At 42.1% G+C, this 21,121-nt stretch overlaps 2 protein-coding genes across 2 annotated transcripts; both read left to right on the top strand.

Moving 5' to 3' along the window:
• The first annotated feature begins 1,120 nt into the window (after positions 1–1,120).
• Positions 1,121–16,937, top strand: sft2d1 (SFT2 domain containing 1). The gene is made up of 8 exons (XM_080540679.1): positions 1,121–1,259; positions 3,220–3,306; positions 7,254–7,336; positions 9,467–9,548; positions 10,023–10,058; positions 10,426–10,484; positions 13,285–13,314; positions 16,283–16,937. The coding sequence occupies exons 1-8, from the start codon at positions 1,194–1,196 to the stop codon at positions 16,320–16,322; spliced, it is 483 nt and encodes a 160-aa protein (XP_080396805.1). The 5' UTR covers positions 1,121–1,193; the 3' UTR covers positions 16,323–16,937.
• Positions 16,938–19,624: 2,687 nt separating this feature from the next.
• prr18 (proline rich 18) lies at positions 19,625–20,437 on the top strand (the record flags this gene model as incomplete). Its single annotated transcript, XM_080550386.1, has 1 exon — positions 19,625–20,437. One exon carries the CDS (start codon positions 19,625–19,627, stop codon positions 20,435–20,437), a length of 813 nt encoding a protein of 270 aa, XP_080406512.1.
• Between the last annotated feature and the right edge of the window lie 684 nt (positions 20,438–21,121).

The raw sequence follows: 21,121 nt of genomic DNA, 5'->3' as shown, positions 1-21,121 counted from the left end.
CAACACCGTCACCGGGACTCTTGTCTCTGAGAACGGCTTGTGTGGATCTCCTCTGTAGAAGTCAGTACACTCTGGTTTCTCTTCAGATCGCATAAATCTTTCGCGTTTTGACTCTATGGTCTATGGTCTATGGTCTATGGTCTATGGTCTATGGTCTATGGTCTGTGGTCTATGGTCTATGGTCAATGGTCAATGAATGGTCTATGGTCTATGGTCTATGGTCGTGGAGAGGAACATTATGAGTATCAACTAATTTTTTGATGCCCTGCTTCACGGCGGGGCTTCCTTTACCTGTGAAATATAAGGGATTCTGTTTTGTCAGAGTAACATTAGGTATGAACCCAAACACGTGTTTCACATGATCGCATTGTTGTTCACTCTTACAAGAGATACATTGACATTCTTCTCAAAGGGTTTAGGGTCTCGCCTGAAAACATATTAAAACTTAATAAAATGACATGTTAACACTTGTAAAACCAAGGGCCGGTTTCAGAGACAAGGCTTAAGCCTAGTCCTGAACTAAATCACACTTTCAATGTAAAATCTCCATTGAAGATGTTTTTTAGTCTAGGATTAGGTTTAAGCCTTGTCTGTGAAACCGGCCCCAAAAGTACAGGTTTTAGCTAATGGAGGTTTAAATTCGCCGCTCCCGGCGAAATGCATTCTGGGAGGCAGTATGCATACTTATTATGAATTTAGTAGGCAGTATGCAGTATCATAGTCAATGGGTTCGCCCGGTGAAATAAAGTAAAAAAAAAAAAAAAAGCTTAAGCAAGTTAAAGCTTAAATTAATCAACTTCAATATATAATTTGGGAATTATTACTACTGTAAAGGAATTAAGACCGTGTGGGCCAATCACATTGTGGAGATTGAATCACATGACAAGGACTGTCATCATCGCTGTCACCTCTGGGCTGGCCCACCCAGTTGCAAGTGGGGTGCGTTCATAAATCCGCTCTGAAAATCTGATCAACACTCATGGAATGCCTCTTGTCCAATCAAATTACTTGGTCGCTTTATGACGTTCAACCCAGTGTGCGCTCCGGCGCTCTCATAGCAAATGTACGAACACAGCCCTAGTTTTACGAAAACACGCCTAGTTGTGTGAAGTCTGAGGAAGTCAGTACAGTTCAGTGGACATAAACAGCCAAACTGTGAACTTTAAACGATAAAGTATCATAAACTATCAACGATGGACAAGCTTCGTCGCGTCCTAAGCGGTCAAGAGGAAAACGAAGAGTTAGGGCTCACAGCACAGGTAACATAACTAAACTAAACTAAACTACTTGTATTATTATATCAACTAGATTAACTCTCTCTGCTGTGACCGTTTGATACTATCACTAAGCTAACCATGCTAGCCTGGGCTAGCGAACGGCAGGCGTGCTAACCCTAACCCTAGCAAGTGAGAAGTGAGTTTGTAGTTTATTTGTTGTTTTGTAGTCACGACCAGAAGTGTCCAGGTTGGTGTTCTGGGTCACTGCCACGGCGATGTAAGCCCAGTCAGCTAGTCATGTTAGCAGAGACAAGCTGTCACTTTGGACTAACGTTTGCTAAAAAAAACGCGTCACGTGTCGTCTGACTGAGTTAAATACTACCTGTATCAAAAGTCAAAAGTCACTTTATTGTCCCATCACTGTGGGCTTATACACCCAACAGCAGCCAACAAAGAGCAACAGACAATACAGAATGTTAACACACAAACAGAAGGCAGCCCTGTTTAAGACAAGAGTGGAAATAAAACGATAATAAGCAAGATATGTTCAACATTCATCTGGTAATTAGCCTGTCTGAGAGCTCTATTAGAATTCTATTAGCCTGCCTGAGAGCTCTATTATAATTCTATTAGCCTGTCTGAGAGCTCTATTAGAATTCTATTGGCCTGTCTGAGAGTTATATTAGAATTCTATTGGCCTGTCTGAGTTCTATTAGAATTCTATTGGCCTGTCTGAGAGTTCTATTAGAATTCTATTGGCCTGTCTGAGAGTTCTATTAGAATTCTATTAGCCTGTCTGAGAGCTCTATTAGAATTCTATTAGCTTGTCCGAGAGTTCTATTAGAATTCTATTAGCCTGTCTGAGAGTTCTATTAGAATTCTATTAGCCTGTCTGAGAGTAGCCTGACTACGAGTCTGACTACTACTACTACTGCTACTGCTACTGCTGCTACTACTACTACTACTACTACTACTACTACTACTACTACTACTACTACTACTACTACTACTACTACCAGCCATAATTGTATTATTATTAATAATAATCACATGTATGTGTATGCATCATTCTTCTTTACTACATGCTTTCATGAGGAGATGATGGATAAAATGAGGTAAGGTATTTTACCAGGGAAAAAAGAAAGTGTCGCACATTATTATTTTCAATGTATAATCGTGTATTATATACATTGAAAAATAGAGAGAGAAATATTCCACAATTGTTTTTTTTTGTCAGTAAGGGATATTGAACCCCATAATTCTCCAGCATAATTCATGCAGACCTGAGACAGAAAATGCATCAACTTTCTTGCTGGATAATGAAGTTGATGGTAAAACTATGCACACTTAATGGCATTCAATGGGTATGGTTGAAAAGCTAACTTGTTTAACAACCGTGGCTGTCATGTGATGTCAGTCAGACATACTTCAGATTAGTGCTGAGTGGAAACGTTTTATCTTTGCTTTCCCTTATCTGGTGGTTGTCCCCCCACGAAATCGTGGAGTGAACTATGTTAGTATCATCGTCACACTTTCGACATCAGAGACAATTTTGACGAAACTTAGTGATGGATGCGACTTGGCAATTAGACCACATTTTACATTTTGGTTGGCCAAATGTTTTACGAAACTGGGGTGGATGGAAAATGGACTGTTTTAAAAGAATACTGTAAAATCCTTGAAAACTAAGAAAAGAAACACTGCAAGCTCCAGTAACCTTTCAGCCTACCTCAAATCCTTGGGACTACCTTCAACTTGTCACCCATTCACACAAGGAGGGGGTGCTACATAATTCGTTTGGGGACAACATGTTTACTGTGCAATTCTTGTTCTTGTCCGTGTTGTTATTAATGTTGTCGTTGTTCGTAATTGATTGTGTTTTTTGTGTAACCTCCTATGCCGTCTTTGGCACTGGACAGCATGCAAATCGTCAGTAGGAAGGCATCAGGTCTTTGCGTAGGTCATTGCATGTCTTGTGACATCCTCCTATTGTTCTGCCCAGGTCCTGGATACTTCCACCCTCAGCTACAGCACCAGGGTGAAGTGGTTTGTCATATGCTTTGCTGCAGGCATCCTGTGCTCAATACTTGTGAGTATTTCTGCAAGTCATGAGTTTTCATTTAAAAGACAAACAACTGCTTGAATTAATTGTATTGCTCTTGGATTTGTTCTAGGGTCTCAGACTGTGTCAATGTGTCATGTTTGCAATGCACGTAATAGCCCCACCTAACCACCCTCCCTCCCTCAATGCCCCCAAGCAGTTTCCCTCCACAAAGACATTTCTCATGACCTCTGTCTCTATCTATCATTCCAGTGTGGGTTATTCAGAGGATTATTTTGTGAATTATGTTTGGGGCTTGGGATTTCCTCTCCCAACCAAACCATGATTTAAGTGCTACTGTAAGTGCTACTGTACTAGTCAGACTTCTACTTAAGACAGACCGATATTATTGGCTGTTGTGTATGTGTCCTTCCTCCTACCTGAGGAAGACCCAGTGTTGTTGAAAAACTAAAGCCGGAGCCACTCTGTTTGACGTCAACCTCAGTAGCTCATGTTCGTTCCATTTCGGCGCCCGCGTTAACAGGTTAGAGCAGCCACACAACGCACATCTCAAGCGTGTCTCACACTGGCTGCCACGGCACGCCATCTAGAGATTTGAACTCTGGCCTGTTTTCTCCGTGTGCGTGAAAATGATCTGTTGATAGTCATCTGTCATCTGTTTCAAATTAAAAGCTGTGTAGGTACTATTATACTATTGTAGGTGTTGCTGAGGTAATTAATATAACAAAATACTCTTGCTCTGAAAGAAAAACAAAAACGACGTGACTGCTTTCTAGGGTTGGGTACCGAAAATCGGTACCGGTAGGTACCGGTACCGAATCGCAAAGGAGATTTCGGTGCCTCATTTCGGTACTTTTCTATCTCGCGACGTCACATCGCCTGTTAAATTTCCACTCAGTGAAAGCAGCGAGTACGGAAGGATAACGAGAAGGTTGCTAATAGCAACTTCCGCTAGCGGGTTGGCGTAACGCTCTACTTATGGGTGCGTTCCGTAAACTCGTTCTGGAATTCTGATCACCACTCGTGGAATGCCTTCTGTCCAATCAAATGACTTGCTCCCCTTATGACGTCGGGCCCAGTGTGCGCTGCGACGCTCTCAGAGCGAGTTTACGAACGCAAGCCTTTGATTGGACAGTGCACTCCAGGATTCGACGCGTCTGTTGATGACGTTGTGCGGATGTGTGGCTGCGTCTCTGCGAGGAGGACAACATGATCGGGGATCTCCTGATATTCGGGTACTGTCCTTATCCTACTACTGTGTCTGAAAAATCAATCGTCATGTCAGCATGGACCAGAGAGGGGGAGGGGAGTAGTAGTAGCTGAGCGGCAACAGAGTTTGGATTTTGACGAGGTGGAGGGCTCCAGTTTATCAGAGTTATATTTCCTCTTGGTTCTGGGGGCTATGCAGGCCTCTTCACTAGATCCCTTTTCTAAGAATATTCTGATGTCCTTGAGGGGCTGCCGAACAAGTGTGTACTCGTATTCGACATCAGTACCAACGATAGGCACCCCCAGCTTAATGGAGTCCCCAAGGCTCAGGAGTTTTATTTTCATTTATTTTAATTTGAGTATATTTAACTAATATATATTGTGCCTCAGCAATAAAAAAGTGAAAAGCTGTTTAATGTTGTCGACCGTGTTATTATTATATATATATATATGTCATTTAAAAAAATCAAAAGTACCGAATTAAGTACCGTTTTGGTACCGGTACCGTTTTTAAAGTATCGGTTAGGTACCGGTACCGGATAAAACCCAAACGGTACCCAACCCTACTGCTTTCTGCTTATAACTGCTTCACTTTTCTAACCGCTCATTAAGGATGGATGAGAGACTGAACCCAGAACAATTTATAATGAAGTAAAATGAAACATTATATTATTGATGGCCGTTATCAAAGGCAAACTCAATGTACAAAGATAGGGTTGGGAGTAGCAACTCTGCAGTTAGAGCTGCAGCAGAAACACTATCGTTATGGAAGACACAAAGCGTGAGAGCCGCAGCAGTTCCGCCACGCACACGAGCGCTGCTGAGGTAGATACTGGTGGTGTGTTCATTCCGTAACTGTGCCATGTGTAATTGTGCTGTGTTAGCCAAACTTAAGTTCTGCTGCTGTAAATTCTCTATGTACATATTTTCAGTAGAGTATGTTTTGCAATATACAGCCTACCTTGCTTTGTCTCTATTTATCCATCCTACGAGGTTCTTGTGGTGGATTTGATATACGGCAAGAGAGCAAAACGTCTGTGTTAAAGTGCAAAATAGCATCATTGAAAGCACCAAACAATAAGATTGCAATTTTTGCACAGATTTGACATTTTCTACCCAGCCTTTGTTTAGACAGTGGTGGAAAACATCATCACAGTTCAGTTTTGTAGGTTTATGTATTTCTTTTATGTCAGTTCTTACTCATCCCTTAGAGGAGACTTTTGGCTGTTCTCTCCTCAGCCTCACAGTTTGTTTTTTTCACTCGTATTTTTCTTTTTATTGCGATAGAGAGAGAGAAGGGATGACATGCAGTGAATGTCCGTGGGCGGAATTGAACAGGGAACCCTGTGGTTACATAGTCGACACTTAGTGTGTTACGCCACCAAGCGCCCCCTCAGCCTCACAGTTCTTGCAAGGAGCTTCCTGGGCCACACCTTTGCATAATTGTTTGGTCAGTTAACTTGTGGGCTAGCCTCCTGTACCAAACTATGGTGCTGCCTTGAAGACACTGCATACTAATATTTAACACCATGTTAACCACCCTGTTGGCCAGAGATAAAATGCAAGCTTTCACAACAGAACGTTTTAATTTCATATCTTGAATCATCGGAACAGTTTTGTTGCAAAGACATGTCATTATACGTTGAGTATGAGCTTTTCCTAATTCATCATTCATTCTAATTTGTGTCTCTGAGAATATCAGATTCAGTGTGCTTTTTTACTGCTGTGCCACATGAGAGAAAACGTGAGCAAAAAAATCGGAATTGTGTCACTTGGACCTGCGGTGTAATGCAGCCTACCTTAAGAGACTCAATTAACCCTTCTGACTTTATTGTCAACCAGGAAGGTAGCCTCTTTTCACAGGCAGTGTGTGTCTTTGTGTGCCTGTATATCTGTGTGTATGTATATATAAATAAATAAAATATATATTTTAAAAGACCCAATGTGATCTTCTTCGAACTCAGAGCACACACCCCTACACTGTTGTTTTTCGTCTCCGAATTGTTTATAGAAGCCAGCTAGTTAGCGGTGGAGATGTCCAACTTCTATTGCCCCCCTTGTACTGTTTCTCAGTTTCTCCAGTAATAAAAAAATTTAAAAAAAAAAATGTTTTAGTAGAAGGCGATAATAGGGAGGTTTTTCCTTCTATCAGTGGCCCCGAGCTAGAGTACTCTTCCTGCAACGAATGGTGGACTGCTGATTCACATGCTTAGTATTCAAATGTATTGATTGTAAGTCGCTTTGGAATAAGGCGTCTGCTAAATGCCAAAAATTTAAATGTAAATGTCTAAAAACAAATAGTTTTTTCAAACAGGATGTGCTGGCTTGTGATTGGATTGGTGTCAGCTCCTGTTGGTAATTTACATTTTGAACAGCCCACCCACCAACTGATTGCTCAGTTACCATTGAGCAAGTTATTCTGTGTGTCTGTTTAACCTGTTTGTCCGGTCAAGGGACTATCAGGAAGGTAATATAGAGAATGATACTGGGTTTTGCCACTAGGTGGAGCTCACATCATGTCATTGTCATAGTTGCCTTCTGTGGTATATGACTTTGGTCATTGTAGATTTAATTTGACCATGCAATGCTCCTCAGTTTAAACTTGTTCTAGTTGAAAGTGAGAAAAATGATCGGATTTAGATTATGTGTTGCTGACTGATCTAGCACTAAAACAAGTACTATTATTATTCCCCTATAATTAATTAGTTGGGAAAACCTTGTGGACATGGTAAAGATGTAATGCTGTATTTTGTGTTTTTAACCAGGGCACGGCACTGCTGTTCTTACCCGGTGGCTCACACCTGTTTGCTGTCTTCTACACACTAGGGAACCTTGCAGCGATCTCCAGGTACGGCTCACGTGATGATGAACAATACTGTTACTAATGTGAGACCTGAAGATAGGGCTGTTTCTTTTCCAATCAATCGAGGAATTATAATGTTTTTTGAATTCGAAATAATATATATATATATATATATACATATAATTGTGTGTATATATAATTGTGTGTATATATAATAAAAATTGTATAACATTTTGGATGGTTCAGGTTTATGTAGTTAGTGTATTTAAATGGACTTTTAACATAGTTGTTTGTCCACTATTTGTCCACACTTGCAAAGACTGATCAATTATGTCATGTTTCATCACATTGAGCACATTGTTGAGGGGTGTACGCCGGGTGTACGTTGGCCTCCTGTTTTCTTAATGTGCTACAGTTGTATAAAAGACAGAAGCACTCTGGACTTTCTCTGTTCAGCTATGTTTTCCTGTATGCTGCAAGATCAATGGTTAACAGGCAATGGCTTACCAAAGGAGCCCGCCATCGTGTTGCTGTGACGCTTCCAATGGAGCTCTCATAATTGATATCAAAATAACTTTTAAGAACAAAACCGATGCTATCTCATTTTCAAGAACACACAGCAGAGGATTTTACAATATGCAGCCAGTTGTGGAATTACAAGCAGTAACCAAATCTTAACAGCTGACTAATGAGAGTTGGGCTTCATTAACTGCATTGGCCATGGTTTCCATTGAAGATCTGTGCTGCTGTAAACATGAGCCAGGATAATGAAGATGTATGGAGGTTATTTTAACTTCAATGTGGTTCAAAGGTTTTTTCAATAGGGGCATTTGTGTTTGTGTTTTAGCTAAATGGTCAGACAGGATTGTTCGAGGTATCAAGTGAAGCATCAGGCCTAGCTGTCACACAATAACATGTTATTATGTGACTCTGCATGGCGTCTGATGGTCATTGATGGGCTAGACTGGTACTTAACATTGCATGCCTACGTCTGTGTCTTTTGGCACGTCATTTTCCCGGGACAGAACACACTCTTTGTTTCACGTGTCATGTGTCTTCTCATGCGTTTGTACACATGGTAAGTCATGTGAAAGAAACTGGGTCACCTTGTGCGTTCAAACCCCTGGTTACTTACTGTACGTGACCACAACAACAGTGTCATGTTTAGAGTCACCATTGTTCACAGTAACTTGAATTGCTCACAGTTATACTTCAGTTCAAGGCATCTATTCAATTATGCAGACTTATCACTGCATAAGGGCCACACACTGTATGGAAGTAACCATTACTCTGCCCACCTCTGTTAGAAATGCAGAAGGAAGTTAATATAGTTTGTTAACTGCAGTAGCTTGGTGGAAAAATAATGAACTAGAGCAACTACTTAATTACCATAGAATTTCCTTTGTTTGTTCCTTTGTTCTCCCCCCTCACTGTACTTGTGGTTGTCTGTCCTTCTCTAGTTGCCATGGTAAGTAGCCCCTGGTTACCAAGCCATGCCCCTGATCCCAAGCTTGTCAGGACTGGTCTGGTATTCGGTAAACATTTTTTTGTTTTTTTCACACATTCGGCCGAACACCAAATGTTTTTTTTCGTCTTTTTTTTGCTATTTTCGGCCGGATAATTTTGTTTCCCGAGATGTCGGTGCATCCCTAATTTAAAAGATAATAGCTCCACAAATGATATTGAGGGCAATGAAGAACATTTTCCAACATGAGGAAAGTGAATCAACAGAAATAATTTCCTCCTTCATAATGTCATCAATGATAATACCATTAAGTATTTCCCTGATGGGATTAATCACTGGCAAAAGTGGAAGTCAACCTGATGCCCTCTGAGCCTCTTATGACCACCTCCAGCCCCACTCCTCCCTGTCACAGAGAGCCTGCGTCACCACAGATGCCACTCATCTGTGTCATCTGACAGCTGTGACGCTCCGTGCCCAGACTGCCCACTCAGACCAGCACTAGAGTGAGGTGATTGTGTGGAGATGGCTGACGTCGATGTGTGCATCTCAGCAATACTGAATAGCGGTGAAATTGTTGAATGTGACACATTGAAGAAAACCTGAACCTGAGTAATCTTGTATTATATAACCTATGATGGTGATATGTCATGACCTGTGCTGCTGGACGTGTAACCACCTTACCTTTGACCTTTGACCTTTGTCTTCTAAAGCACCTGTTTCCTGATGGGGCCGTTGAAACAGCTGAAGCGGATGTTTGAGCCTACCAGACTGATAGCCACCTGTGTTATGCTGGTAAAAAGCACCTCCTGTTACTCCTAACCGTTAGCTATTGCTAACTGAGAAACTAACATGTGACACCCTTATGTCTAGACTGACCATAATATAAAGCCATATGTAACTGAAGATCTGAAAGTCCTTAAGTCTGTGGTATAAAGGGATTCTGAAGATATCTCTCCGAAGTCCCTCATTTAGACTAGGCAGTAGCATGACACTGATGCTGTTAAGCGGTTTGTGTATTCAGTCAGATTGGAATCTTAACTCAAGATCGGCATGCTCAACCCTGACATTTGCATAAATGTTACATTCATGTCAGTGGGAAGTGTGCACAATGATTCGATTTACTTTCCACCCACAGTCACTCACTTGTTTAGTAAAAAGTAAAAAAAACTTTTAGAAGGAAATGAAGTTTTAAATAGAGCACTTACTGAAAAAATAAAAAATCATTATTCTGCCTGAATATTTGTCTTGTGTTTTCTCTGTCTTCAGCTCTGCCTAGTTTTGACTCTTTGTGCAGTGTTTTGGGTAAGTAACCTTTCATGGCTGCAAGCTTGTTTGTCTCATACAGTACCAGTGTTTCCCACAGAATTTAGTGAGACTGTGGCGAATGGGGGGGGCGGGTGCAAAACACTTTCGCTCAAACACTTTCCGCAACAGTGCGAGCAGCACTGAAAAATGTGCAAAAACACACAAAAAAACCAGCTCTAAAAATACTTAACATACTTAAGCAAAAAAAATACTGACATAACTTTGTTGGCGGGACAAAATTAGACTAGATGTCGGCCCGCCACAGTCTCGTCTGTGTATGGGTAACACTGAGCATCTACTGTCTGTAGTGGCCCTCTATTCATAATCGTTTCATCACTCTCTCTCTGTGTTTTTGTCTCTGTAGTGGAAGAAAAATTTACTGGCCCTCATCTTCTGCATTTTACAGTTCTTAGCAATGACGTGGTAAGTAACACCCTCCTCTTTCAACCACCATTTACATGTCACGCACACTTCTGTTTCTGTTCACATTAGGAGGATTGGACTCCTTGTCCAACTGCTTTATCTTGTTGAAGTGTGTGAACCAGTTGGCTTGCCTCACTATGACCTGAGCTAACAGGGCACGTGATGAATCCTGTAGGTAAACACTTAAGACAAGTAGTTCTGCACGGTTGGCCTTACTGTACCTGCTTACTGTACCTGGCAGGAGTTCTGACACCTTTGGAATCACGCCTCTACAACGCAAAAGACCAACTGCTGAACAAATCCATAGAATGTTTGTGTAAGCCCCCATTGTGCCAGCAACATTTATATTTTATTTGGTCAAGTTGTTGTATTGTTCTTCTTAATTGTTCTTCTAATTAGCGTAAGTTATAGTAGATATAGTGATATTGTCACCTAGAGTGGAACAGTAGACAGATAAAAACGTATTAATGCGAAGAACTTGTTTGTGTTGACAGTAATCAGGCTGGGTTGCATTGCTGGTCTGTAGGTCAGTGTTTGTTGGCACAGAAGAAGGAGGCCAAGGTGGACTTGTGTTCTCACCTCTCCCTATGTCCAGGGAGAGGAACAGATGGGCGTTATTGCTCATGCACTAAACCAGTCCAGCATGTGTTGAGGATCAGTACTTTCCCATGTTAGTCCTCTCCCATAAGCTTTTCCTGACCTCATAGCTGAAGAGTTGAAACCACAGGTGAAAGATCAGGTGTGTCTGGCTTATCAGAACTGTCACATACCTCAACATACCCCAAGATAAATGGTGTGGCGGGTCTGACCTGTCAGAGGGGTTGAATGCTGTTAAAGCAGGAAGTGAAAATCCCGGCCTGTGTATTTGCATGTCAGTGATTGTGTGTTTGTATAGATGTGGTGTGTTTGCACATTAGTGACAAAGTGCATGTTTTAGCGCATGAGTGCTTTGGCCAAGCTGAGGCTTGTTTCTTACAGTAACCCACGTCACTGGTTCCTGTTCCTTGTTCTTGTATACATGAATGAATGAATGAATGAATGAATGAATGGTCTTTATTGTCATTGCTACAGTACAGGTACCAAACAACGAAATTTAGGAGGGGTGGCTCCCCTGGTGTTAGGAAAGAAGAAAAAAAGAAAAAAGAAAAAAAACACTTTTAAAAAAAATCACAAGAAGGGAAGGAGCTGGTTTACATAAATAAAGGCTATGTACACTATCCACTATACTATACTGTACAGATAGACGACTAGGGTTGTCATATTGCACAATAGTGTTATTGCACATTTATTTAAAGTGTCGCAGTTTGCAGGCTTGAAATGTACATATTTGTGCCTCAGCACTACACCTGATTTTTTCAGTCCAGCAGCTGCCATCAGTCCGTCCAGACTGTCCAGGGCCCAGAACCGCATACAGCATAGTGTACATCACTTTCACCCTTGCTGTGCCCAGTTCCCGTCTGAGGCTGAGCAATAGTACATTATGCACTCACACATACACACTTAGATAGACCTACGTCTAGATGTGGGGCTTCCTGGAACATTTCTCCCCTCCATTGACCCAGCTTTTATTTAGGAAATAAGGAGTTCCTGGTTACTGCTCGCGTTGTTTGCGTCATTGATCGGTTGTCGTGATCGGCAACTAGAAAGCGTTGTCGGATTTCCACAATCGGATATTTTTACTGATTGTCGGCCGATTCCGATTGCTAGCCGATCGATCGGGGCATCCCTACTATTTGTGCGCGTCCAGCATTGTCATATCATCAGCCTAACCTTGATTCATAGATTACAATTAAGCCTCTTAGTCAATCCTCCATGTTTTTTTAAACCCTGTATCCTAGCCACTTCATTAGGTGTCAGCTTGCTTTAATAACTATAATCCATTAATTATGTTGATGCATCATTAAATATAGGATTTTGAACATGGTACAATATGTACCCAAAGGCTATAACTGAGTAGGAGACGCAGATGTCGCCTATTTAGTCCCAGAGACACTGATCATCTATTAACTATAGTGTAGGTAGTCCCAGAGACACTGAACCTCTATTAACTATAGTGTAGGTAGTCCCAGAGACACTGAACCTCCATTAACTATAGTGTAGGTAGTCCCAGAGACACTGAACCTCTATTAACTATAGTGTAGGTAGTCCCAGAGACACTGATCATCTATTAACTATAGTGTAGGTAGTCCCAGAGACACTGAACCTCTATTAACTATAGTGTAGGTAGTCCCAGAGACACTGATCATCTATTAACTATAGTGTAGGTAGTCCCAGAGACACTGAACCTCTATTAACTATAGTGTAGGTAGTCCCAGAGACACTGAACCTCTATTAACTATAGTGTAGGTAGTCCCAGACAGAGGGCCTTTGTGTGAAGATGCAGATGCATATTTAAAAGCCCCTGATGAAAGTTTTCAGTCTGCATTAAAAGTGAAAGACAAATATCTTGACTTATTGTGTGTTGACCGTATTGTAACTGACCTTATTCACCCCTATTGCATTTATGTAACAGGAAGGTCTGTATTAATTATGACATTCAACCTCTAATATTGAGCCTTTCATACCATCTAAGTGTATCAGTAAGATATCCATCACTGCTTTAAGTTGACTTATCTGTCATGTTAATAAGGAATTTTATGTAGCAATTTATCTTCAGTTTATTTAGTTTATAATATGCATCATTTAATATAGAATTTGTCTTTACTAGTGTCATCTGCTGTACTAGAGTACTACTGTATCTCTGATTGACTGAAACTGAAACAACTGCTGTAACCCTTTCATCTTGTTTCTTCTCTTTCAGGTACAGCATCTCTTACATTCCATTTGCCAGGTAAAATTAATGAATTACACTATACTATTTTGTGGACCTCGATTATAACAGTATGTCAAATCATTAGACCATCTGGGATAACATGTAGCCTATATTCAGGTACACCTTTTGGAGTGAGACACTCCAGTTGGCAAGACGTGGCTAATGTGCCTCCTGTTAGACGGAATTTCAGCGCTATGACTGCTGCCATGATTCCTCCACACACACACACACACACACACACACACACACACACACACACACACACACACACACACACACACACACACACACACACACACACACACACACACACACACACACACACACACACACACACACACACACACACACACACACACACACACACACACACACACACACACACACACACACACACACACACACACACACACACACACACACACACACACACACACACACACACACACACACACACACACACACACACACACACACACACACACACACACACACACACACACACACACACACACACACACACACACACACACACACACACACACACACACACACACACACACACACACACACACACACACACACACACACACACACACACACACACACACACACACACACACACACACACACACACACACACACACACACACACACACACACACACACACACACACACACACACACACACACACACACACACACACACACACACACACACACACACACACACACACACACACACACACACACACACACACACACACACACACACACACACACACACACACACACACACACACACACACACACACACACACACACACACACACACACACACACACACACACACACACACACACACACACACACACACACACACACACACACACACACACACACACACACACACACACACACACACACACACACACACACACACACACACACACACACACACACACACACACACACACACACACACACACACACACACACACACACACACACACACACACACACACACACACACACACACACACACACACACACACACACACACACACACACACACACACACACACACACACACACACACACACACACACACACACACACACACACACACACACACACACACACACACACAGGCTGGAGGGAGTGGGTAGGGGTGTGGTGATCCTTGAATGAAAACATGTTTTTATTTACCTCTAAACACCCCGCTGTTTGCCTCTACCATCTGGCTCTAATCCCTCCTAGGACCAGACCCCGCGCCCCCCCCCGCCCCGCGCCCCCCCACGCAAATGGCAGCTTGTTGTTTTTCACCCCACCCTGCTTTAGCTCTATGAAGCTATTTTAGTTGTTTTATGCATCATTATCAAATATCATATAATTTTCATGTAAAAGCTTTTAGAAACAGTGACCAGAAACATGCCCCATCCCTGTGTTGTGTGTGCACACATTATATTATCTGTGATGAGATTAAATTAAGACCCAGTTAGGTGGCTTTGGGTGGAGAGATTATTATTTTGGCCAATCTCTGGCCTCTCCTAGAACCAGGGCAGAGGGATGATGTTGTTTTGCTAGCCCAGCTGTGAACGGGGGTCTCTCATTTGGTGAGAGGTCTGGAAGATTTGTTAATCTGTCCTGACAGCTGAGAAAGCTTCTCCAACCCTCTGCACCACCCACCCCACCCGTCCCCTCTCTGGTCAGTAAAAGGAGAGGGGGAGACAAAGACTTTTTGTCACCCTCATCCCAACCTGTATTGAGCACTCTATGCATTACACATATTGCTGCGCCCTGTTAGGACAGATTATCTATTATTAATGTCATTACTGGACAAATACATATTTTGAGAATGAGGATTAATCCGTGTGAATACCATATTACACATTCCCCCATGCCCTACTTACCCATTCCTTCTCCATGGTCGGCCAAATAAACTTTGGCGTCTGTTTACCACATCGCCACTTAAAGCACATGTCCTGAGCTGATCCCTTAATGTGTTTGACTCTGTTGCCACTATATATAGCGCCTCTCACACTCTCAGCCCATGGTAGAAAACCTGCTGCATCTGCCCTTTTTGGAGTACAGCGAGGGTGTCTGTTGTTGCTCTGATATTTCATCAGCAGACGGGGGAAGACTTGGTAAATTATAATTTATTCATGCAGTGTTTTTACAAGCTGAAATAGCTGTCTGCTCCTAGCACAGACCAAAAAACATCATGCTGTGTAGAGGGTAGGGGAGGATGCTGATAGTGAGTGTTAATGTATGTATGAAGGGGCTGAACTACAAATGAGAGCAGTGGAAGACAGTAGAGTCACCGGTCTTTCCACCAACCCCCTTCCTCCTGGCTGAGTTATGGTTCTCCCACCCCTCCTCCCTCCTTCTCCCTTTAACCTTGACTGGTTTCACACCTCTTCCAGTGAAGATGGCAGGCAAAGTCTGCATAGCAACACGTTGATACGGAAAGCAACAGTGAGAGAACCATAGAGAGAGAGAGAGAGAGAGAGAGCGAGAGAGAGAGATTAAGAGGCAGGGATGGCGACGTGACCTTGTTCTGCTGTTGCCGTGGTGATTGCTTGGGTTGCATCATCTCACCACTTACCATACCTGGAATGAGGGGGAGCGTGTCCTGCTTTCCCGCCAAAACACACTCACTTATTCATTAGCCCCACCCAAGCCACCATAACAAAGGAGGAATGTTCTGTATAGAGAATACCAATACAGTTGTAATTGTCTAGGCTATATACTGTATATAATACAGGGACTGTTACTGAGTACATGAACTCTTCACTACACGTAGTGGACACACAAAATAATAATTATGAACATTGCTGTTTCCTTTTCCTTTAGCAACGTTTTATTATTTCATTTATTAGGCAAGGGATACTGTATATTGTTTATTGTTTATAATGCAAGCCCTCATGAAATCTCATTTGTTATTTGTCATATCTATCGGCTAACTCTTCTCTCTTCTTTCCAGGGATGCAGTGATGAAGTGTTTTACCACCTGTTTAAGCTAGAACGGTTGTCCACCATTTCATTCGAAGACTGGTCCCAAATACACAACGCCGGTGGATCTGTAAAATATGTAAAAGGAATTTTCGTTCATTTTTTTTTTCTAAAATCTTTTCATTACTGCTTTGTACTGTGAATAATGAATTCCCAATAATTGTCTCATTATAACCATGACAGCAATAATCAAAACCATCAGTGTTTTAAAAATGTATGGATTACCAATATTATGCCTGTCAGCAAAATGTTATCTTGTTTCTTTTTACACTCAGATTCTGTCTTTTTACGTGTGTTTGTGCTTTTGGGTGAGAGGTGAATGCTTGAAATTAAAATATTTAATAGTTTTCCTAATATATTATCGAAGACCAATTTTATATCTGGTTTGTTCCGTGCAGGGAAAGGGCTTAGGACTTTGCAATACAATGCCTGTAATATTGAAAATGCAACCCACGTGCCTTACCATTTTTCTATTTTGTATGGTGTCCAATGAAATAAGATTACTTATTTACTGGTATTTTAAACATAGATTTCTGTGTGTTGGTAGTTTTTTTGAAAAACATTTGCATCTGCACTCCATTCAGTAAACTCATTATGATTCACCCTTAATGTTATGCCTATTGTTACATGAGAGAGAGAGAGAAAATAAACAAAAAAACATGTGTTAAAGGCGGTGATGTGTGAAGTATGTGGCTGCATGTGGTTCTCTCAGATTCTGTTACCCCATCCATGGTAGATAAGTACCCCACCCAGGGCGACAGAGTTCCTGCCTGACTGATGATGCATCGTACCATATAAGAGACACAAAAAAGATCATACACTGTTCCATGTGTTCCATTGACATACAAAATCCTCCTTCAGCGCAAACAATAGGCTGAAAAAGAGCTTGCTTTTTTCCCCTAATTGTCTGCCAGATGTACTAATGACCTGGCCCAATCCGCCTTTCTGTGCAGTGTGATCTAGACATGGATTGCATTGGGTTCATTCTAAAGTGCTTTGGCATGAGGCCACAGATGATTCTGAGGATGCCGTTGCCATGACAACTGAGCGAACGTGCCGGAGCCTTCCCCCCCCCCAACTAGTGTTTGCAGTCACGTGTCCATTATGCTAATGAGGAAGTGTGTGTCTGACACAGGACACCCCCAATGTGGTTCAGCTAGGCAGGAATAGAGGTTCAGAGGGATTCTCCCATTTAATAGCCTCTGTCTTAAAACATTGAGTGACATTTACAGGCAACAAAATAATTAAACCCTTTAATGCTTCATTCCCCACAAACCCTGTGCATGTGAACTTTCTTTCTTTCTTTCTTTCTTTCTTATTATACAGGAAAAGATTAAAAGTAACATTACAGATGTTCAAATGTATTACATTTAGACTGGCTTGACTCAGTTAAAACTGGTTTGTAGCAGGTTCTGCAGCTCAAAAGACAGTCGCATACAAAAGGTAAAATCGGGAACAATCACATAAGGAAAACATGAAACAGCTACACAGCACTACACAGGGGAGGACTTGGGGATTAGGGTGTATAGTGCAATCATGGATCAACTTTTAATGTCAACGTCATAAATCCCTTCTCAGTGGTGCTTCAAGTGACTTGCCAGGTGCTCAGGAAGGTCCTAGTTACACCATTAGTATCTGAGTAATCTGTGGGAAGAAACAATTCAGGATTTTCTTTCTTTGGATGGGGGAGGGTTGTTTGTTTTTGTTACACTGTAGCGCTTCTTGGCTTTGTGACTAATGTCTTTTTGATTATGACGAAGTTTAAGGATGAGGAACCCCCTTGACCTCAACTATCTGGTGGGAATGTTCAGTTTTCTGTTTATCAGACCTACATTTACATTTACATTTTGGGCATTCAGCAGACGCCTTATTCCAAAGCGACTTACAATCAATACATTTCAGCAAGTGAATCATCAACCCACCAGTCGTAGCAGGAAGAGTAATCCAGCTCAGGCCCGGGGCCATTGATAGAAGGAAAAACCTTCTCCTATCACCTTCTTCTAAACGTACACTGGAGAAACAGAGAAACAGTACAAGGGGGGCAATATAAGTTTTAGGGGGGACAGTAAAGGGAAAAGCGGGTGTCTTTAGGAGACACAGTGCTGAGGGGCAGAAGATGTCTCAGGAGGAGCAGTGAAGGTGGAACCTCCATTGGGAGCCATTCTCGCTCCTCCATTTGACCCCACGAGGAAGGAAGACAAACCACAACTAAGACAGTCTTAGTAAATCCATTTAACTTATCAGCTTTACCTACTAAATGTATTAGGATTTATTTTAAATAGGCTATTACACCAAGTCTGTGCAACCGAATGTGTGTTTGTTTGTTTGAGATGGGGGAGTGTGTGTGTGTGTGTGTGTGTGTGTGTGTGTGTGTGTGTGTGTGTGTGTGTCTTCATTATTACACAAAGAAATTAACATGACCATTTGAGTGGGGACAATTCAGAATATATTTATGGACTTTTTTGTCTTTTTCTTTTTTTGTATTTGTTTAAAGTTGATTTCATGTAGGCGTTTGCTTTTTATTTATTTATCATAACTTAGCCTTCTGGTCAATTTACATATTTGCATTGCTTTACATTTACATTTACATTTTTGGCATTTAGCAGACGCCTTATTCCAAAGCGACTTACAATCAATACATGTGAATACTAAGCATGTGAATCAGCAATCCATCATTCGTTGCAGGAAGAAAGTCGCCTTCTTATTATTTCATACACTAATGATAAGTGTTAGGGTACATTGCTGAAATGTTTTTTCTATTAGATTAGAATGAAATTAGAAATTAGAAATTAGAATTAGATTTGCATCACTTGCCAGAACCGGCCGGAATACATCAGCACATGAGCCATGCTTGTTTATATGGCTGCGTTCGTTAACTTGCTCTCAGAGCGCCGGAGCGCACACTGGGTTTAACGTCATAAAGAGACCAAGTAATTTGATTGGACAAGAGGCATTCCATGAGTGCTGATCAGATTTCCAGAGCGAATTGACGAACGCAGCCTTCGTCATGGCTTTGTTTAGCCACTATGGCCACGCCTTCTGACGAGTGACATAAAAAGCAGACACACACAGCCGGCAGCGCACCAGTTGAATTTCCAAACGAACTACAATACAACTGCACTTCACGACACTTAAGATAAGATTCACATCTCACATCTCACATTTCTGCGGATTGGAATGCACGCTTCCATTCAGTCGCTGGATTTATTCACCTTAAAAACATTTTTTTTAAACTAATTAAATTAAATTATACTTAAAATATATTGTCGCAGTAGACCTGAATCGGCCTGATCATTTTTGATCCAGAGAGAGAATGCCTTTTCCGCCTATCATCAATCTCCATCCACGGATGTCCTCTCCCGGGAGGGAGCTCTTCAGGAGAAAGAAAGCCATCCCCCCCGGGCCTCCCCAGACCCAGGCTCTGCTGCTCTCTGACACACCGGCCGGGGAAGACAAACACGCCGAGAAGGAAAAGCTGACTCCGTCTTCTTGGACGTCGGCGAATCTAAGGAACATGGGGCGAAAGTCGCAACAACAGAAAGGCCAACTTCAACTTCCCACTCAGAAGGAGAGCAAAAGGTCTTGGCTCACGGTGCCCAAACCTCCGGACTCCTGCGAGGAGAGCATTACGCGCTCCGGCTCCGTGGAATCCACCGCGCAACGGGGCAGCAAACCGTCCGCCAGAGGCTCCCTGGGCAAGGACTCAGAGGCGCATGATGGGGAGATTCGGTTCTCTTTGAGTCTCACACCGGAGGCGATTCTGGTGATTCAGAAGCGCAACTTGGAAAAACAGAATCTGATGATGGCCAAGCAACACAAGTGTTGTGCGTCCGGGGACTTTCGGCACAGGCGGGTGTTCCCGTCCAAAAGGCAGCAGGGAGGCTCCAAAGGCAGTGTTCCAGTCGCAACACTGGAGAGTTCAGATGACATCACTACCATAGTAAAGATCTCCCTGTTGAATGATCAATATAAGTATGACGATGTGGAATATGAGGAAGAGGATGGAGACGTGGACGAGACTGTGGTGAGGAAGTGTAAAGAGTGGCTCAGAGGAGTGGAAAGTGCTGCTGCTGCGTTTGGGAAAGTGGACAAACTTGCTGCACTTCCACACCTCAAGAGCAGCTGATGATACCTGTTCCATGTGTCAGAACTTTATCATGTGAAATGGTTTGCCAATGACACAAAAGAGACACCACCACTGCTCACAAATGGTGCTTTTCCACTACAGGGCTAGCCCGGGTCGACTTTGTAGCCGTGCCGTGCCGTACTTTCAGGTTTTAGGCCTATGCAAAGCGAACAGCTTTCCTCACACATGTGTGTTGTTGTTTTTGTAGTGTAGGCTAAGGCCTAATGATGTGGACAATGACAGATTCCTGTTCTATTGCACGTTGCTTTTGTTTTCATTGAGGTACATGTGGATGGTTCACAGTGGAGGTTTACATTTTCAGACGGAATAAGGTGCCCTGAATCGACCCCATAAGCTGCTGACTTGACGTTGAAGGAACCTTCCTTTGTGTTGGAGAACAATAGCTGTCAACAGCCAAAGGGTTGGCGCGCCTTCATTTGAGGAACAAAGTTAACAGTTTTTTTTCTTTTCTAGACGCACTGAAATAGCCTATGGAGAATGTAGGTGAATGAGATGTACACTATTTATTATTATACTGGGAATATTTAAGAATGTTTCGCCATCATTTGCCATTTTGTATGCTATTTGTATGAAGTAAAAATGTTTTAAATCTATACAAGTGTGGTATTGAGCATTTAAAAACGGATTTCATTCAAAAAATTACCCTGTGGTTGCTAAGATCAC

Source organism: Nansenia antarctica (assembly GCF_963989245.1).
Source record: "Nansenia antarctica genome assembly, chromosome: 1".
Classification (NCBI taxonomy): Eukaryota; Metazoa; Chordata; class Actinopteri; order Argentiniformes; family Microstomatidae; genus Nansenia; species Nansenia antarctica.
This window is presented reverse-complemented; position numbering and strand designations above follow the sequence as displayed.

What these genes read in the sequence shown, in the direction of transcription:
- sft2d1 (XM_080540679.1), top strand. Translation starts at nt 1,194, where the DNA reads ATGGACAAGCTTCGTCGCGTCCTAAGCGGTCAAGAGGAAAACGAAGAG. An exon ending in AGTTAGGGCTCACAGCACAG is followed by an intron (nt 1,260 to 3,219) that starts GTAACATAACTA and finishes TGTTCTGCCCAG; the next exon opens with GTCCTGGATACTTCCACCCT. An exon ending in GCATCCTGTGCTCAATACTT is followed by an intron (nt 3,307 to 7,253) that starts GTGAGTATTTCT and finishes GTTTTTAACCAG; the next exon opens with GGCACGGCACTGCTGTTCTT.